This window comes from Rhinoraja longicauda, chromosome 13, assembly GCF_053455715.1.
Source record: "Rhinoraja longicauda isolate Sanriku21f chromosome 13, sRhiLon1.1, whole genome shotgun sequence".
NCBI classification, from domain to species: Eukaryota; Metazoa; Chordata; class Chondrichthyes; order Rajiformes; family Arhynchobatidae; genus Rhinoraja; species Rhinoraja longicauda.
Window position 1 is genome coordinate 8,036,956 of NC_135965.1, and position 20,482 is coordinate 8,057,437.

The window sequence follows — 20,482 nt, forward strand, 5'->3', positions numbered from 1 at the left end:
TTGTACCCCTGTACAATGACAATAAAGATATATTGTATTGTATTGTATTGTATGTACAAACTCTGTAGAGTCAGCACCTGTAGTCAGGATAGAACCGGGGTCTCTGGTGCTGTAGGGCAGCAACTCTACTGCTGTGCCATTGTGCTGCCCCTAAGCAGGGTATTAGGAGTTTTGTTAAGATATTCGATATATTTTGCATTGGGCTCCCAGGCCCAGAGCGATTTCCATAGTTTTGACTCTGACCACTGTTTCCCATTTGCGATCTTGCTGCTGTTCAAGTGGGAAGCTTTTGAATGCCAAAGATTAATGGCCTTATTTCATACAAACCTTGTGCATGTAAAAATTGATTACATGTAGTGGACAATAGACAAAATGTGGTTAATAATTCGACGTGACACCAGGATGAGTGAAAGAAGTTAGTTTTAGTTGTCCAAACCAAGTTTAATATACACAAGTAGGGTAAAATGGTCATTCACGGTGCAATAGGTATTGGACAGTTCTGCCCATTCCAGTGTAAGGCTGGGAACACAAATGCCAGCTGGATTTGTCAGGATCAAACTTTACATACGTATCCTCGCTGAAGCTGCCCAGGATGTTTGTCTTTCCTGTCGGAACAAGGAGAAGTTAGGCCGCACCCTTTATTAATCCCTCAGTGGATATTTTAAAGATAGAGATAGATAGATTCTTGATTAGTACGGGTGTCAGAGGGGAAAAAGGCAGGAGAATGGGGTTAGGAGGGAGAGATAGATCAGCCATGATTGAATGGCGGAGTAAACTTGATGGGCCGAATGGCCTAATTCTACTCCTATTCCTTATGACCTGGTGGCCCTCCTTGCAGCACTGGATAGTTGTTTGGTTCTCAGCTACCACAATACTGTAGCTTTACCATAATTTTCACCTTGAGATATCTAAGGAATACTTTCCTTCACAGCTATCAACTTTTCATGATGGCGTTGTCAATAATTTAATTCTTACCGGTGAAAGGAAGGACTTGGCATTCCCCTCAGCTGCCTTCTTGTCAATGGAGACAGTTTCTTACCCACAGGCTGTCAGGAATCAGCATTTCCCACATCAGCATTTCAAACCCAACTCCCCTCTCATCCTCCTGCTTCATATTCCATTCAGCTGCACTCATTTCTCCTTTCAAGATAGTTACCCGCTCTTACACGCAGCAGTGCTATTTGGCCCTTGCAGACATTCAAATGTTTGCCAGATATTTTGGTGCCATTCAAAACCACCTTAGATCGCTACATTTTTTACTGCAGTATGTTCCATTTCAGGAAAATGTCTGATCCAATCCCAGGCATGTGGTTATCCCCAGAGGCAGGAACACAACTGGAAGAAGGCAAGTTTCTGAAATTGTTTGATATTTTGCTAAAGAAAGCAAAAAAAAGTTCTACTAACATGAAAAGGGTTAGTTTGCTAAATACCACAGGCTGCAGCTATGGAGGTCTTTACTATTTAATCTGAAATCCGGAGATGACAATGAATGGGACAAATCTATTGAGGTAGATAGGGCAAATCGAAGAATAACGCATAAGACTGGTCACATACACAGAGGTTTAGGAGAACAAGGCATGGTCTGATTAACATTTGGGAGCTTCTGAAAGGGACCAACATTATAAATGCTAATATGGTGCTTCCATTGCCTGGAGAGTTTGGGAAACATGATGAGGGATCACCCATTTTACTGAGATAAAGACCTTTCTTTGTGCAAGGAGTTGTGAACCTTTGGAATTATCTACCTTAAAATATCTTGGATTCTCATTCATCGAGTAAATTCAAGATGGAGGATTTTAGACATGAACGAACTCAAAGGAAATTGGACTGAGAGGCAAAGTGAACTTAGGTCATTGGAGTGGCCAGAATTATTGACTGGTTGTTGAAGGCATCACAGGTCCACTCCTTTCTGATTCACATGTTCTTATGCACTTGCAAACAAATGGTAGGCATTTGGAATGCACTGCTGAGCGGAGTGCTTGATACAAATGTAATAGTAATTTCCAAAAGGGGTTTGGATAAATCCTCAGAGCAACAATTTTGCCAGGGTATGTGCTGAGGAGGGGTACTAACGGGATTGTTCTTTGAAAGAACCAGCACAGATCTAATGGGCTGAGTGGCTCTCTAAATTTGCATTCAGAGGAAATGAATGGATAGTCTAGAGAAACCAACAGTACAGTTTGCATTGGGTCCTGACCCAAAACATCACCTATTCTTTCTCAACAGAGATGCTGCCTGTCCTGCTGAGTTACTTCAGCATTTTGTGTCGATCTTCGGGGTAAACCAGCGTCCGCTGTTCCTTCCTACACAGTACAGGTTGTACTTGCAGGAATGAAAGCTAAGAGGCCTTTGTGGTGCTAAAAGTGAGGCATTAGTTTCTGCACATATGCTAAAGATGCCCCGTTCTAACTTGCCAGCACACTTCCTGACTCTTCCACTCTGAATTGATTGGCTACATCCAAGATCTAACACTGTTGGAACACAAATTCCCTCCAACGAAGTACTCGGAAAATCAATTGCAATTCTTTGTTCCACCTCAAATTTCATTGCAATTTACCAACTCCTTCTCCTCCTTGTCAACTGTCTTGAATTGAACCGGATTCCAAAGCAATCTGCAGGCTTTCTTGACCCTGAGTTGAGCTTCCAACCCATGTCATTACTAAGAATGGTTACTTATACCTCTGTAATCTCATCCAATTCCTTCTAGTAGAAACTTCTTCAATAATTTTAACCCCAGCATTCCCTCCCTTTCTATCCCTCCCCCACCCAAGTCGCATCAGTTTCTTGTTTTCACCCAACAAACAATGGCCTGTTTCCTTTATCATCGGCACTTTTTTGCATATCTTTCATTCATCGTTCTTTACATCATCGTCTATTTCTCTTGTTTCCCTTATCCCTAATTAGTCTGAAGAAGGGTCTCAACCCGAAACGTCACCCATTCCTTCTCTCCAGAGATGCTGCCTGTCCTGCTGAGTTACTCCAGCATTTTGTGTCTATCTTTAATAATTCTCCCACGTTCCAGCTTCCGTAAGCATTCTTATTTGAAACTTTGTTTCCTTGCCCTGATACACACTTGGTCCCATTCACCCATTCCTGTGAGCTCACGAGCCCAGACTTCCACTTGATTAATTTTAACTTTTTTGTGCAAGCTTTCATTTTTTTCCACATGGCCTTATCTTTTCTAATTTATTTCATTCATCAGCAAGGCACAATGACATTTATCAGTGAGAATAGCCAGGAGAAAAGTAGAATGATGCTGTATTCAAATAGATAATCCTGCCGTGGGTACGTGTAGATTCAAATTAAAGGCATTAAGGGAGATAAGTGGATTTTGTCTAGCATCTATCTCAGAGGTATGCTTGTGTGAAGCTTATATCACGACCAATGGCAGGAATAAAATATTACAATGCAATAGACCATACAGAAAAATGTGGCTGATGGAGGAGGTGAATGACAATGATGTTTGCAGTCTTGAAGAATGACCTTGGCTGAGAAGATGAGAAGTAGCATCAACATGGGTCCAGGTAAGAAAAGAAGTCCAAAACAGTAGAGGTGGGTGTAGTTTATAAGCACACTAATAGAATCTAAAACGTTAAGTAAACCTAAGATGATGCAACAGGGTGGATTGAAAATGAAGGGAACCTTGGGGAGTAGTAGTCATAATATGAGTGGATTTTACATTCAGTTTGAGGAAAAAATGAATTGGTCCAGGATGAGAATTTTAACCTCAAACATGGGCAACTATGAGGACAAGCAAGCAGGCCCTGCTAAGGTAACCTGAGATATTGGTTATGTGATCATACGGCTGCCTTATGGAGGCAGAATTTTAAAGGATCTGTACAGAATAGATACATTCAAAAAAGAGAGACCATTTTCAATGCAAAGTCTCATCATGCCGGTGTAATTAAAAAAGATAATTCCATCAAATTTAAAGAAAAGAACAAGCTTTAATTGCAAAGACTAGAAGATGGCACAGAATATAAAAAATGGCAAAATAAACCTAGGTTTAATTTTTTTTAATTTCCTCGATACAGGGAAGGTTTCATTGGAATAGAAAATAGCAAATGCAACTCCTCTTCTTAAAAAGAGTGGATGACTGTAAGCAGGAATATCAGGGTGGTTAGGTTAACATCTGTCATGGGGAAATTGCTGAAGGCATTATAACAGGGCCCTTAGAAAGGTAATCAGGCAAAATTAACATGGTTCTGTGAAAGGGAAATCATGTATTACCAATTTACTGGAGTGCATTGAAGAATTAACATGTGCTGTGGATGGAAATGAACCAGTGAATGTACTGTCACACTCAAAGGTGGCAATTGGAGGATACGTTTATCGAATGCATTGGCAAGATTTCCATAGGAAATAGCAAACAATATACTAAGTTCCTTGTCGGAAAACAAAGTTAGTTTGTAAAATCCCATTGTAACCCATAATCATACAAGAATTGAATTTTACACCGAGTTTGAAATTGACGTATTGAGGATAGAAACCAGATTTAAATAACGATAATTGCATAGGTATGAGGTGTGAATTCGTTAAGGTAAATTGAGAAGTTAGATTAAAGGGAATGACAGTAGATGAATGATGGTAAGTGGAGCAGAAATATTTCAAAATTCTTACTTATTATATATTTCATTGAGATATTAAAACTCCAGAGAAAAATTGATCTCAGCATGACTAACAAAAAAGGATGTTATTGGATTAAGAACGGAGGCTGATGTTGTTTCCAATATTACACAAGCACGGAAGTCAAACTGCAGCCTTTGTAGATCTTTGGTGAGTCAGCCACATAGACACAAAATGCTGGAGTAACTCAGCGGGTCAGGCAGCATCTCTGGAGAGAAGGAATGGGAGACGTTTCGGGTCGAGGCCCTTCTTCAGACTGATGAAAGATACAGAGTGCATTGTACCATAGAAAATGTCCCATGTCCACAATGGGGTAGAGGTGAACCAGACAGAATGTTAGCTAATGGAAGGACCATTCAGAAGCCTGATAACTGAGGGGGAAAAGCTGTTCCTGTTCAGACAGAAGGGTCTCGACCCGAAACGCCACCCATTTCTTCTCTCCGGAGATGCTGCCTGTCCCGCTGAGTTACTCCAGCATTTTGTCTTCTACCTTCGATTTAAACCAGCATCTGCAGTTCCTTCCTACACATTTGGTGAGACAGCACCTGAATTATTTGGGTCAGATTTAGATTCAGGAAGTTGCATTTTTTGAGATGGGGCGATTGTACCAGAAGCAGAGATTGAACATGATGGGCCTCAATCCCAGTGATTTGAAGAGTGAGAATCAACCTTTTGATAGTTACAAGACTCCAAGAGGGATTGACAAGACAGGCATTGAGAGACTGTTTCTATGAACTGGTGAGTTTAGAAGAGGACACACTCAGGATAAGGACATCTGTTTGAGGAAAAGCATCACTAAGGTTTGTGGATCTTTAGAATTCTCTATCCAAGAGGACTGTGGGTTCCCTATTGTCAACTGTATTCACAGCTAAGATTACTGGAAGTTCATAAGTTCTAGGAGCAGAATTAGGTCATTTGGCCCATCAAGTCTACTCTGCCATTCAATCAAGGCTGATCTATCTTTCCCTCTCAGCCCCATTCTCCTGCTTTCTCCCCATAATCCCTGACACCCGTACTAATCAAGAAGCTGTCAAACTCTGCCTAAAAAATACCCAATGACTTGGCTTCCACAGCTGTCTGTGGCAATGAATTCCACAGATTCACCACCCTCTGAGTAAAGAAATTCCACCTCGTCTCCCTTCTAAAGGTACGTCCTACGGACATTTGGATAAAAGGAATCAAGGGATGTAAGGACTGGGCTGGGAAGTAGATGAGGTCGTCAGCTGACCATGATCATTCTGAGCAACAGCATAGGCTAGAGGAATGATCGGACCCTCTCACATTTCTCACTCTGTTATGTATGAATAAGAAGGTTTTAGTTCCAACTGATGGGTAGAGCAGGAGGGGATTGTGTCCTTCTTCATACGATGCTGCTGAGACTATATCAGCATTTTATTGCAGAGGAAACAGTAAAGAAAGACCCGTAAATAGACACAAAATGCTGGATATGGAAGGGTCAGGTGTGAAAATGAGAGATCAAAGGGGACAAAGCTCAAAGAAAATGTAGAATGGATTATTGTTAGCTGAGGGAAAGGTGACAATGAGGCATACAATCAGTAAACTTTAATCAGGAGGACAGAAAAACGAGTTGGAGAACTAGGATGGGGGAGGAATGGAGGGAGAGGGAAAGCAAGGGTGACTTTGTCCAGCGTTCTCCCCACTACAACAATCATTCTGAAGAAGGATCATGACCCAGAGCGTCACTTGGCCACGTCCTCCTGTTGAGCTACTCCAGCACTTTGTGTTCTACATGAGGTTCTAGCATCTGCAATTGCCTGTGTCTGCAAATTAGTCATGGCGTGTGACCTGCTGCCATGCCAGTGATGTTGAACGCACAGAGCCAAGAGCTGCAGCCTGACATGCCAAAAGTTCGATCGTGTTTTTGACCTTGACAGCAGTAATTGTCGAAAATCAGAGTGAGCTGACACGCTTTGCTGCTTAGCATGATACCGCGCTGCAAAAAAAAGGTGAGCCAGGAATGAATATTTTACACAGCGCTGCGTGCAGTTATTTATGTCTGTCACCATGCCAGTGGAACACCTGTCATCATTTATGACATGATGAGTAGCCCTGCTGTGAGAAAGCAGGAAATGATTTACTTAACATTTGACTGGCTCCTGGGACTACAGACAGGATATTTAGACAGCTAAAGAGTAGGAAAAAAAAATAGAAGATGACTCTAATTACAAGCAAGGTACGTACGTGATGATTGCCTTGTGCAGTTTTCAACCTGGTATATTTTCCATCATCTGATGCCTAGAAGTATGATTTTCTCCAGACTTCATTTGTTACCTTGCACAATGCCATCGCGGAGATCTTTAAAGCAATATAAATTGTTAATCAATCCAAAGTTTAATTTTAAGGAACAGATATAATGTTTTGTGAAGCACTGTGAGGACACTACTCTCCTTTATGCTGTAAAAGTATCATCTTTTGCAATAATGAACAAGAGGCAATTTCACATTATTCCAATTTCAATGTATATAGGAATGTATCATTACAAAAATGAAAACTCAGTCATGCAACCAAATACATCATAGCACAATATATTTCAGAATTATAATATGTTATGCCTCGATGCGAAAAAGATAAATATTATGGAGTTCTCATGCATTTTGTTTGAAAGTCAATGCAATTGCAAATATTAAGATGGACAGCCAATAAAATAATAAAGTGAACTTGTTAATCTGTAATCATAATACTATTATTAATGCCTCTTTCCCAGTACTCTATGAATGCATCATTCAAATAGCTATCATTGTGTTTTTGGTACCTTGTACACGTAAATCTATGAATACAAAAGAGGCCTATTATACTGCCATCAGTACAGTTTGCTAAACACTTTAACTCCCCCTCACATTCCCACACTGACCTTTCTCCCTTGGGCCCCCACCATTGTCAGAGTGAGGCCCATTGCAAATTGGAGGAACAGCACCTGATATTTTGCCTGGGCAGCTTACGCCCCAGCGGTATGAATATTGACCTCTCTAACACCAAGTTAACCTTGCTTTCCCTATCTTTCCATCCTTCCCCTGCCCAGTTCTCTGAAAAGTCTAACTGTCTCCCTGATTACATTTTTATCTCTATTTGCTTTGTTGTTACCTTCTCCGAGCTAACAATGATCTATTCTACATTTTCCTTGACCTTCGTCTCTTTTGATATCTCGTTTTGATACCTTCCCCTTTCTTTCCGCCATGTGTCCCTTTCAGTCTGACGAAGGGTTTCGACCACAAACGTCACCCATTCCTTCCATCCAGAGATGCTGCCTGACCCGCTGAGTTACTCCAGCATTTTGTGTAAACCAGCATCTGCAGTTCTTTCCTGCACATTAGTACAGTGCGTTGGCATTTCATTCCAACTAAATAAATAGGAGACTGCCAGACCAGTATGATATGTATGTTAAGACATCGTTCTAATCTGATGTGATAGCATAAATGTTTATCTCTAAGTTCATAGTGTTATGAGTAAATCAGACCACAGATGCATCCTCCACAGGTGTGTCCACAGCTTCCTCTTCGAATGGTTGCCCAGTCAATTTCCATTTGCCATCATCCCGTTCCACCTGACTGAGTTTTATTTCACATTCAATGATGTTTCAACGCTGCCCGATCTATAGTGTTACTATGGGAACCAGCATGGAACCAAGCCAAGCCTCCCTTTTCACTGGAATGTGGAGCAACTTTTACTCCATTGTATTCGGGTCCCCATAGTGTCCTGTTTTTTTCTGTCGACATCTGTGTGTCAGTGCCAGCTCATGCTGTCACGTAGAACTGGGAAATGGTATAAATCTGGCCTTTAATATTCACACCGTCTTACCTTTCAAATTGTACATTTCCTTTCTCATCTTTACCTTGGAGGAATAGACTCAAATAAATGAAGAGGCATCAAAAAGGTTGATGAGGGAAAAGCCACAAATGTTATTTTTTGGACTTCAGGAAGGCATTTAGAGTCATACAGTGTGGAAGCAGGGCCTATGCAACATGCCCATTCTACACTAGTCCCACCTGCCTGCATTTGGCTCATATCGTTCTAAACCTATCCTATCCATGTACCTATCTAAATGTTTTTAAATGGTGTGATAGTACCTGCTTCAACTACCTCTTCCAGCTGCTCATTCCATATATCTACAACCCTTTGTGTAAAAAAGGTTGCCCCTCAGGTTTCTAATAAATCTTTCTTCCCTCATCTTAAACTTATGTCTGTTTCATGATTCCCCTACTCCGGGTAAAAGACTCTGTGCATTTACCCTATCTATTCCTCCCACGATCATACACCTCTATAAGATCACCCCTCATCCTCCTGTGCTCCAAGGAATAAAGTCCTAGCCTACCCAACCTCTCCCTATAGCTCAGGCCCTCGAGTCCAGGCAACATCCTTGTAAATCTTCTCTGCACCCTTTCCAACTCAGCAACATCTTCCCTGTAAGAGGGGGGCTAAATGTGAACACAATACTCCACATGTGGCCTAACGAATGTTTTGTGCAACTGTAACTTAACCTCCCAGCTTCTATACTCGATACTCTGACTAATGAAGGCCAATGAGCCGTAAACCATGGCGGCCACAATATTTACCTGTGAGGCCACTTTCAAGGAACTATATACCTGCACTCCAAGATCCCCCTGCTCTACAACTCCTCCCAGGGCCCTGCCATTCACTATATAGCCTTGCCCCGGCAACACCTCACACTTATCTGCATTAAACTTCATTAACCATTCCTCAGCCCACTTGCCCAACTGATCAAGATCCTGCTGTAATTTTTGCTAACCATTTTCGCTTTCTATGATACCATCCACTTTAGTGTCATCTGCAAAGTTACCAATCATGCCTTTAACATCAGCATCCAAATCATTGATTTAGATGATAAACAGCAATGGGCAAAGCACGGGACCCTGAGGCACACCACTCATCAGGCCTTTAGTCCAAAAAAATAACCCTCTATCATCGCCCTCTGTTCCTTCTTTGACGCCAATTTTCCATCCAGTCGGCTATCTCTCCTTGGATCCCATGCGATCTAACCTTCCAGAGCAGCCTACCATGCGGAATCTTATTAAATGCCTTGCTGAAATCCATGGAAACAACATCTACAGCTCTGCCCTCAGCAAGCTTTGTGATCACATCTTCAAAAAACTGTCAAATTTGCGAAACATGACCTCCCATGTATAAAACTATGCTGACTATCCCTAATCACCCTTTGTCTATCTAAATGCATGTATATCATTTCCCTCAGCACACTCTCTAGTAACCTTTTGACCACACATGTTAGACATAACGTTGCTGATGTTCCACCTGCTGGGCTGTTCTGGAATTACAGCAGGATCTTGATCAGCGGACCAAGGGGACTGAGGAATGGTTAATTTAGATAAATGCAATCAAGCCAGGGCAAGTCAAACCAGGGCAAGTCCTTCTCGGAGAATGGTAAGGCCCTGAGAAATATTGCAGAGCAGAGGGATCTAGGAGTGCAAGTACACAGTTCCCTGAAAGTGGTATCACACGTAGACGGTATGGTGAAGAAGGCCTTCCTTACATTCACCTTCATCAGGCCCAGTATTCAGTATAGAAGAAGGGATGTTATGTTACCATTGTACATGACATTGCTGAGGCCGTATTCTGAACATTGGGTTCAGTTTTGGTCACCTTGCTATAGAAAGGACTAGACCAAGTGGACCCGTTCGGCCCAAACCTCTGCTGCATTGGTGTAGCACCCTCTCCTCCCCCCTCTCCCCCTCCCCTCCCCCCCTCCACCCTCCCTCCACCCCTCCTCCCTCACTCCCTCCTCCCCCCTCTCCTCCCCCTCCCGCCATCCACCACCCTCCCCTCCCCTCCCCTCTTCCCCCTCCCACCTCACTCCATCCCCCCTCAACCCCCCTTATCCTCCCTCCTCCCCCTCCCTCGCCCCCTCCCTCGCCCCCTCCCCTCCACCTTCCTCCCCTACCCCCTCCCTCCCCTTCCCTCCTCTCTCCCCTACCCCTCGCTCCCCGTCTCCCCCTTCCCCTCCCCCCCACTCCACCCTCCTCAACCCTTATCCTCCCTCACTCCCTCCCCCTCCCTCCCAAGGAGATAGATTTAAACATAAAAATGTGAATAACTTTAAAAATATAACACCGATTTCAATCAAACTTCTTCCATTAGCACCAAAAGGATGACGGTGAGTAAGGTGGGCCTAAAATTGGCATGCTATCGTGTACCGTTTTGGCTGTAGTTCAGGAACAAACAAACAAACAAACAAACAAACAAACAAACGAGAGTTTTAATATATAGATATCACTAAGCTGGAAAGGGTGCAGAGAAGATTTATAAAGACGCTGCCAGGACTTGAGGACCTGAGGGAGAGGGAGAGGTTGGGCAGGCTATGACTTTATTCCTTGGAATGTAAAAGGCTGAGTGGTGATCTTATAAAGGTGTATAAAATAATGAGAGAAATACTGTAGACAGAGTGAAAGCACAAAGTTTTTTCCCCCCAGGTAGTGGAATCAAGAACGAGAGGGCATAAGTTTAAGGTGAAAGGAGAAAGATTTAACAGGGGCAATTTTTTTCACACAGAGAGAGTGGTGGAGATGTGCATTGAGGAGATAGTTGAGGCAGGGACTATAACAGGGGTGGCCAAACCACGGCTCGCGAGCCACATGCGGCCTTTTGACCTTTAATATGTGGCTCGTGGAAATATGCTCCTTTTTTCATCACAGTTAATATAAAAGGTAAATAAGAAAAAATTTCAAGCTTTATAATTATTTACTGGGTATATATGGGTATATAATTATTTACTGGGTACATTTGGTATATATGTGTACTTTGTGATTACTGAAACTAATACAAATTAACAGTTTAAAAAACTGCATGCATGAATAAATATTATTGCATACATGCATTTCTTAATATTTATATAAAATTTTTGTAACAAAATGTGTATGTAACAATAAAAACATATGTGTAAATTTTGTTCATGTCTCGCGGCTCTCAAACATCTGAACTTTATCGTATGTGGCTCTTACATTAAGCAAGTTTGGCCACCCCTGGACTATAACAACAATTAAAAGACACTTGGACAGGTACATGGATAGGAAAGGTTTAGAGGGATATGGGTCAACCATGGGCAGGTGGATCAGGCATGCATGCAAGGTTGCCATGGGCAAGTCGGGCTGAAGGGTCTGTTTCCGCGTTGTATGAAACTATGACTCTAAATCCAAGGTCACCCACCTTGATTATGCTCCCTGTTGCCTCGCTTCCTTTGAGATGATGTCTGCTGCGCCATTATAAATTTACCAGCACCCCATTTCCTGCAGTCCTCGCCCCCTTCACTAGCCCCCTAGCTTCTGTGCTCTGGTCTAAGTAACCAGAGCACGGTTCTTGTGCTCCCTTTAAATTCGCCGGAGACCAATTCCACTATTCTCTTGAAACGTATTTGGGTGCAACAGTTCCAGTGCTACTTTCAACACACGTGGGTTCCAATTCTTGCACGGTCTTTAAACTGATCGGGACCTGTTCTGCCGCTCTCACTGCACTGTCAGAAGGCAGCGTGTTGCAGTGCTAGCTGGTCAATGCAGGGCTTCGGCCTGACAGATGCAAACATCGTCTGCTCGCTGCAGCCCAATTATCCAAGCTCGATAACCTTGCTCCTGGAACTCCCACTCCCAATCCCACTCCCAGTCTGACCTTTCTGTCATGGGCCTCCTCCAGTGCCATAGTGAGGCCCACCGGAAATTGGAGGGACAGCACTTCATATTTCGCTTGGGCAGCTTGCAGTCCAGCGGTATGAACATTGACCTCCAACTTTAGATAGTTCCTCTGTCCCTCTCTTCCCCTCCCCATTCCCAGTTCTCCCTCTATCTTCCTGTCTCCACCTTGTCCCGCCCCCCTGACATCAGTCTGAAGAAGGGTCTCGACCCGAAGCGTCACCCATTCCTTCTCTCCTGAGATGCTGCCTGACCTGCTGAGTTACTCCAGCATTTTGTGAAACAAATACCTTCGATTTGTACCAGTATCTGCAGTTATTTTCTTACATTGCTCCTGGAGCTTAGTGAACTTAGTAAGCAAGTCATAGAGTCATAGAGTGATACAGCAAAGAAACAAGCCCTTCAGACCATGCTGACCAAAGTGCCCATCTAAGCTCATCCCATTTGCACGTATTTGGCTCTTATCCCTCTCACCCTTCCCTGTCCATGTACCTGCTCAAATGTCTTTTACATTTTCTTATTGTACCTGCCTGAAATAATTCACCTGACAGCTCATTCCATAAGCCAACCACCCTCTGTGTGTAAAAGCTGCCACTCAGGTTTCTATTAAATCTTGCCCCTCTCTTCTTAAACCTATCCCCTCATTCTTCATTTCCTACCCTGGGAAAAAAAGACTGTGCATTTGCTTTATTCCAAGGAACAAAGTTCTAACCTGCCCAGCCTCTGTCTACAGCTCAGGCCCTCAAGTCCTGGCAACATCCTTGAAAATCCTTTGTGATCCTTCCAGCATAATAACATCCCTCCTGTAGCAGGGGGACGGAAAGTGAACACAATACTCCAAGTACGTCTTGCCAACGTCTTGCACAATTGGAACGTAACATCTCAACTTCTGTACTAGTTTCCTTGACTGATGAAGGCCAGCATATCAAGAGCCTCCATCACCTCCCTGCCTACCTGGGTAGTCATTATTCTCAAGCCTGGCACCAGGCTCCTGAAAGAGGCACTTTACTCTGAGCTCAGAAATGGGAGTAGATTATCAGACGGGTAGAACACAAGGTTCAAGGACATGCTCAAAGCTTCCGTGAACAAGTGTAACATCCTACTTGGCCTTTAGGATCTCTGGTCCAGGACCGCTCAAAGTGGAAAAGGAAAAGGAACAATTGGGACGGTACGGGTCCACCACTGGTTTCCCGGCAACTGCTGGTCCGGCACCTCCTTTAATCCAGACAAAATTACGAGGGAGAACTCCTCCCTCCTCCCCCCTCCTCCTCCCTCCTCCTCCCCCCTCCCCCCCCCCCCCGAAAGTCCCCCTGAAAATGTGACACCTAGGCTAGGCGAGGCGGCCGATCTCGACCTCGCAGGGATTTCCGCGCCCATCGGCGGGTCCAATTTGCCTCCTGAAGCCGGGACTCTGGAACTCCGACCAGATCCGGCTGATCCGTTCCCACAGCTGACATCCACGGCCGATCAGCAGGTTGAATTTACCTCCTGCAGTCGGGGTTCTGGAACTCCACCCGGCCAGAGTTGGCAGATCCGTTCCCATAGCCGACTTCCACGGCCACCTTTGCGGGCTGGTATCCCGGCCCCCATGGCCATGACCTCCGTCATGGATAATGGATCAATGGATAACGGGGCGAGGCTCCGGAACCAAAGGTGCTGGAAAATTGGTGGTGGACCTGTACTGAAAAACCTAAGTCCACACACTGTTCATACAACCCCCATGTAAATGGTTGAAGGAGTATCTGACATACCACTCACCCACCTGCCCTGCCTCTCCTGACACAACTATGGTTCTCACACTACTTTCATTATGTTTTCCCAGAATCTATGAAATGGAAGCAAGTCATCCTTAATGTCCAGGGACTGCTTAGAAAGAAGAATTATTTTAATTTTGCTTGCGTATTCATTTATGGAGGCAATATGTTGTTGGCAAGCCTGAAATTTATTGTTTGTCCTAATTGCTCCTAAACTGAGGAGGCAGTTGTTAATATAACTGAGGTTTCAAGTATTTTCAAGGGAGATATTGATTGTGTGTGGGCAAAGCAGCTTTAATAACCTTCTTTCAAACAATAAATTGAATCAGAGATACTTTCGGCATAAGGAGAGGATGCGATATAGACTGAGTTCAGTGGCAGGTCAGTCATGTGCTCACAGTATGGCAGAACAGGGTTGAGAAAGTAAATGGACTATTCTTATTCTGTTGAGTTGAGCACTGATATGCAGTGACATAAGTGGAGGATTCACGGAGGCAAGATAGAGGGGGGTTATTTGGTGCTATGGTCATTTATCATACGTTTTGACATTTGGACAGGTACATTGCTCGGAAGTGTTTTGAGGGATGTGGATCAAGCAGGAAAATGGAACACACTGAGATGATCCTCTTGATCGGCATGGACATGTTGGGCTGAAGGGCCTGGCTCTGTGACTCTATCAGCATTAAAGTACTCGGTAACCATTGTGTTTTAGATGAAGATGGCACTGCTTTCTGCCACCTTGTCCAGGAATGATAGGGTCCTCGACCAGAAACTTTAACTCTGTTAAAGATAGACACAAAATACTGGAATAACTCAGCGGGTCAGGCAGGACCTCAGGAGAAAATGGATAGTGACATTTCGGGTCAGGACCCTTCTTCAGACTTTTCTCATATTTTTGATATAAACCAGCATCTGCAGTTCCTCTTTATTACACTCCAACTCAGTTTCTCTTTCCACAGATACTGCTGGGCCTGCTCAATGTTTCCGGCATGTTCTGCTTTTATTGCAGAAGCGACGTCAGAAGTTATAGGGAGAAGGAAGGAGAATGGGGTTGGGAGGGAGAGGACTGAATGGCGGAGTAGACTTGATGGGCCGAATGGCCTAATTCTGCTCCTATCACCTATGACCTTATGATACGTGTTGCAGGGTCCTGGCACACGCATTACAATAAAGATTCGGAACTATGAAATGCTAGCTTTAAAATGCTCAGAGAGACTCCCCTTAAACCTGAGCTGTTTCTCACGCAGCACAACTGCTTAACCATTGCCTAGACAAGGCCACAAGCAGAATTGCACAGAACTTTGCATCTATATTCAACAAACCCATCATTGTTCTCGCAGTTCTGCTACAATTCTGTAAAATTACTCATTTGCTTCATTCAGCGAAAGCATTTAAAATCATGCCATCGTTCCTTTTGAAAAGAAAACATTTCCTTTGATTTGTAATTGGTATCATAATTGATGTGAAGTATTATAATGCCAACTGTGTGAGGGTTAATGGGGGGCTATTTTCATAACGCAAAGGAATCATTATTAATTCATTTTTTCAGGTCAGCAAAAGAATTTGATAATTAGAACATGCTGCAGAGGATCCTCTCAAGAGGATCCTTGACTGAGGATTTTCTCATTATCACAGGCCAAAAATAAACGTGCTGTACAATACCCACAGTAAAGGCAAGCTGAAGGGATACTCAGATGCATTGACACTATGAACCAGATTCTTTAAACCTGCCTTGTTATTAATGAAATCAGTACTTTCTCGATCAACTTTATCCCATCCCCCTCCCTTCCCTCCCCATCCAAGATCGTGTTGGTCAGTCGTCTGAAGATTTCACTGAGCTTTCTATAATAACATTGTTTAGTTTAGTTTAGCTTAGAGTTTAGAGATAGAAACATAGAAAATAGGTGCAGGAGGAGGCCATTTGGCCCTTCGAGCCAGCACCGCCATTCATTGTGATCATGGCTGATCATCCACAATCAGTAACCTGTGCCTGCCTTCTCCTCATATCGCTTGATTCCACTAGACCCGAGACCTCTATCTAACTCTCTTTTAAATTCATCCAGTGATTTGGCCTCCACTGCCCTCTGTGGCAGAGAATTCCACAAATTCACAACTCTTTGGGTGAAAATTTTTCTTCTCACCTCAGTTTTAAATGGCCTCCCCTTTATTCTAAGACTGTGGCCCCTGGTTCTGGACTCCCCCAACATTGGGAACATTTTTCCTGCATCTAGCTTGTCCAGTCCTTTTATAATTTTGTACGTCTCAATAAGATCCCCTCTCATCCTTCTAAACTCCAATGAATACAAACCCAGACTTTCCAATCTTTCCTCATATGACAGTCCCGCCATCCCAGGGATTAACCTCTTGAACCTACACTGCACTGCCTCAATAGCAAGGATGTCCTTCCTCAAATTAGGAGGCCAAAACTGCACATAATACTCCAGATGTCGTCTCACCAGGGCACTATACAACTGCAGAAGGAAATCTTTGCTCCTATACTCAAATCCTCTCGTTATGAAGGCCAACATTCAGCTTTCTTCATTGACTGCTGTACCTGCACGCTTACTTTCAGTGACTGGTGTACATCAATGTCCTGTTGCAGTTCCCCTTTACCTAATCTGACACCATTGAGGTAATAATCTGCCTCCTTGTTTTTGCCGCCAAACTGGATAACCTCACATTTATCTGCATTATACTGCATCTGCCATGCATCTGCCCACTCACTCAACCTGTCCAAGTCACCCTGCAAACTCCTAACATCCTCTTCGCAGTTCACACTGCCACCCAGTTTTGTGCCATCTGCAAACTTGCTAGTGTTACTTCTAATTCAAATCATCCAAATCATTAATATATATTGTATATAGTTGCGGCCCCAGCACCGAGCCTTGCGGAACTCCACTCGCCACTGCCTGCCATTCTGAAAAGGACCCGTTTATTCCTACTCTTTGCTTCCTGTCTGCCAACCAATTCTCTATCTATGTCAATACCCTACCCCAATACCATGGCCTCTAATTTTGCTCACCAATCTCCCCTGTAGGACCTTATCAAAGGCTTTCTGAAAGTCTAGATACACTACATCCACTGGCTCTCCTTCATCCATTTTACTTGTCACATCCTCAAAAAATTCCAGAAGATTAGTCAAGCCCCTTCATAAGTCCATGCTGACTTGGACTAATCCTTTTACTGCGATCCAAATGCGCCGTTATTAACTCTTTAATAATTGACTCCAGCATCTAACCCACCACCGATGTCAGGCTAACTGGTCTGTAATTCTCCATTTTCTCCCTCGCTCCTTTCTTGAAAAGTGGGATAACATTAGCTATCCTCCAATCCACAGGAACTGATCCTGAATCTATTGAACATTGGAAAATGATCACCAATGCGTCCACGATTTCTAGAGCCACCTCCTTGAGTATCCTGGGATGCAGACCATCAGGCCCTGGGGATTTATCAGCCTTAAGTCCCATCAGTCTACCCAATACAATTTCTCACTTAATGCAAATTTCTTTCAGTTCCTCTGTCTTCCTCGATCCTCTGTCCTCTAGTACATCTGGGAGATTGCTTGTCTCTTCCTTAGTGAAGACAGATCCGAAGTACCTGTTCAACTCTTCTGCGATTTCCTTGTTACCCATAATAATTTCACCCTTTTCTGTCTTCAAGGGACCTGCATTTGTTTTTACTAATTTTTTCTCTTAACATACCTAAAGAAGCTTTTACTGTCCTTCTTTATATTCTTGTCCAGCTTCCCCTCGTACTTCATTTTTTCAGCCCGTATTGTCCTTTTTGTTACCTTCTGATGTCCTTTGAAAGTTGCCCAAACCTCTGGCTTCCCGCTACTCTTTGCTGTGATACATCTTTTCTTTTAGTTTTATTCCATCCCTAACTTCCGTTGTCATCCACGGTTGCCTCTTACTGTCCTTAGAATCTTTCTTCCTCTTTAATATGAAATGATCCTGTATCTTCTGGATTATGCCCAGAGATTCCTGCCATTGCTGTTCCACCATCATTCCTGCTAGGATCCTTTTCCAGCCGACCTTGGCCAGCTCCTCTCTTGTGCCTTCATAATCCCCTTTGTTCAACTGCAACACTGACACTTCTGATTTAACCTTCTCCCTCTCAAATTGCAGATTAAAACTAATCATATTATGTGCATATATATAATCATATTTGGATAGAGCGCAGAAACAGGCCCTATAGCCCACCGAGTCTGCACTGACCAGCGATCCTCGCACAGTAACACTACCCTACACCCACTAGGGACAATTTACACAAACACCAAGCCAATTAACCTACAAACCTGTACGTCTTTGGAGTGTGGGAGGAAACCGAAGATCTTGGAGAAAACCCATGCAGGTCACGGGGAGAATGTACAAACTCCATACATACAGCACCCGTAATCGGGGTCGAACCGGGTCTCTGGCGCTGCAAGCACTGTAAGGCAGCAACTCTACCACTGCACCACCGTGGCCGCCCTTGCTGAGACTTGAGTAACATCTCCTGTTATTTCCCATAGTTCTGTTTGATTTTGGAGTTGAAGTGCTTGCTCACATCCATCCCACCTGCTTTATTTTCCAATCTACTCAAGACTGCTACTTTGGTGACCCTTGACAGAAGACCTTCTGGAAGTCTCTGCAATTGCCCAAAAGCAGGCAGTACTCAAAACAGTCTTAGTTTAGATTAGGGAAACTTGTTATTCATATAATTGATGCATTTTACTTCGTGGTTTTGGCAAACGAATAAAATAAGCAATTCCTCAATTTGGAAGTCGGGGAATGAGTTCTTAATTTATCTCCTTTGGTTAAGTGACATGAACCTATCATGAACCTCGTTTTCACCTCGCCCTCAGCTAACAATTACTGTTACCTTCAACATCCTTACCTTTTTGCGTATCTTTCATTCATTTGTTCCATATCTCTCTATATCACCGTCTATATCTCTGATTTCCCTTTCCCCTGACTCTCATTCTGAAGAAGGATCTCGACCCAAAACGTCACCCATTCCTTCTCTCCAGAGATGCTGCCTGTCCCGCTGAGTTACTCCAGCTTTTTGTGTCTATCTTCGGTTTAAACCAGCATCTGCAGTTCCTTCCCACACATGAATCTGTTTATCTCTCTCCTCCTTGGCATTGATATTCTTAAAGAAAATAATATAAAAGCAGCATATTATTCAAATGTGAGAGGTTGCAGATCTCCGAAATGTAAAAAGATGTAAAATCAGTCTGAAGAAGGGTCACGACCCGAAACATCGGCCATTCCTTCTCTCCTTAGATGCTGCCTGACCTGCTGAGTTACTCCAGCATTTTGTGAATAAATACCTTTGATTTGTACCAGCATCTGCAGTTATTTTCTTATAAAATTAGTGCGTGATTTGTAGGAAAGCCAACAGAATGTTATAATCTATCGACCCAGGGTACTGGATATAAATATAAGGAGGTTGTGAGAGAGAGTTGAACAGGCTCTGTTTGCTAGTGTTTAGAAGATCCAGGGGATGTTTCTTTGGTGAGGGAATTTAGCGCTACTTAGAAGTAAAAGAAAACACCCATTTAAGACAAACTAGAGAGCATTTTCTTAGAGGATCATGCCTTTGAAACTTTCTTTCTCAAGGAATAATGTGCCTTTCAATATTTAGAAGACAAAGATAGATAGACCTTTGAGAAGTAAGGGAGGAGAAAGGGTTTTGTGGATGGTTGCAAATATGGAGGAGGTTACAATGAAATCAGCCATGTCTTTATTAGCTGGTGGAGCAGGCTTGTGCGGGTGTTTGTCCTGTGTTTCATATGTATATATTCATATATTTATCGAATTGTTTTTCTATATTCTCTCAGATAAATTCAAATAAGATTTTTACTTGTATTTAAATAATTCTTGTAAAAACAATTGATGGGGGTGGATTTGAGGATACTTTATGTTCTTGGTTCTTGGTTCTTGGTCCTCCAAAATATTCCAAATGGCCAATGTTGAACTGTGTTAATTGGCCGCATAAATCCCACCTTCTCCAGAATCCTAAAAATTGGCTGCCATTAATTTTATAGCCATCAACCATTCACAGCCTAACCAAGAGTTTTATTGTTCGTCTCCTGTTGGAATTGAAGATTTGTGGAAGATGACTAAACTTACTAATAGATTCAGGAAAATCTGCCAACATTAAAATAATCAATAACAGCACTGCTTTATAATCTCCAAGTAATCTCTGTTTCTTGGAGCGGGGAAAATTGGTCATCCTTTAGTAATTTGGAACTGCGGACAAATCAGAGTCCACTCCAAGGGACACAAAATCTCCTTAAATGATTTGTGTAGAAGGAACATAATTCTCTTTTTGTGCATGACACTTTTGATAGCTGAATGATCCAGCCATTGGAGTGCATTCTCGCACGGAGACCATTACAAGATATTTTAGTTTTGTTTAGTTTAGAGATACAGCGCAGAAACAGGC

General features: G+C 43.1%; 1 protein-coding gene and 1 long non-coding RNA gene across 5 annotated transcripts in view; one reads left to right on the top strand and one right to left on the bottom strand.

Moving 5' to 3' along the window:
• Positions 1–466: 466 nt before the first annotated feature.
• On the bottom strand, positions 467–19,087 carry LOC144599126 (uncharacterized). The gene is made up of 3 exons (XR_013547961.1): positions 18,929–19,087; positions 6,829–6,942; positions 467–605 (listed from the first exon to the last, which is right to left on the bottom strand). It is a non-coding gene; the product is annotated as an uncharacterized LOC144599126 (long non-coding RNA).
• LOC144599125 (uncharacterized) overlaps positions 5,245–20,482 on the top strand; it is a 37,619-nt gene continuing 22,381 nt past the window's right edge. For 2 of the 4 annotated variants that reach the window (XM_078409845.1, XM_078409849.1), the window contains exon 1: positions 5,245–5,364. In XM_078409845.1, coding sequence (XP_078265971.1) covers positions 5,357–5,364 — 8 coding nt within the window. In that variant the 5' untranslated portion in view covers positions 5,245–5,356. Of the gene's footprint in view, positions 5,365–6,710; positions 6,821–20,482 lie in introns of those variants that run through there. The other 2 variants (XR_013547960.1, XM_078409846.1) reach the window with 1 other exon arrangement.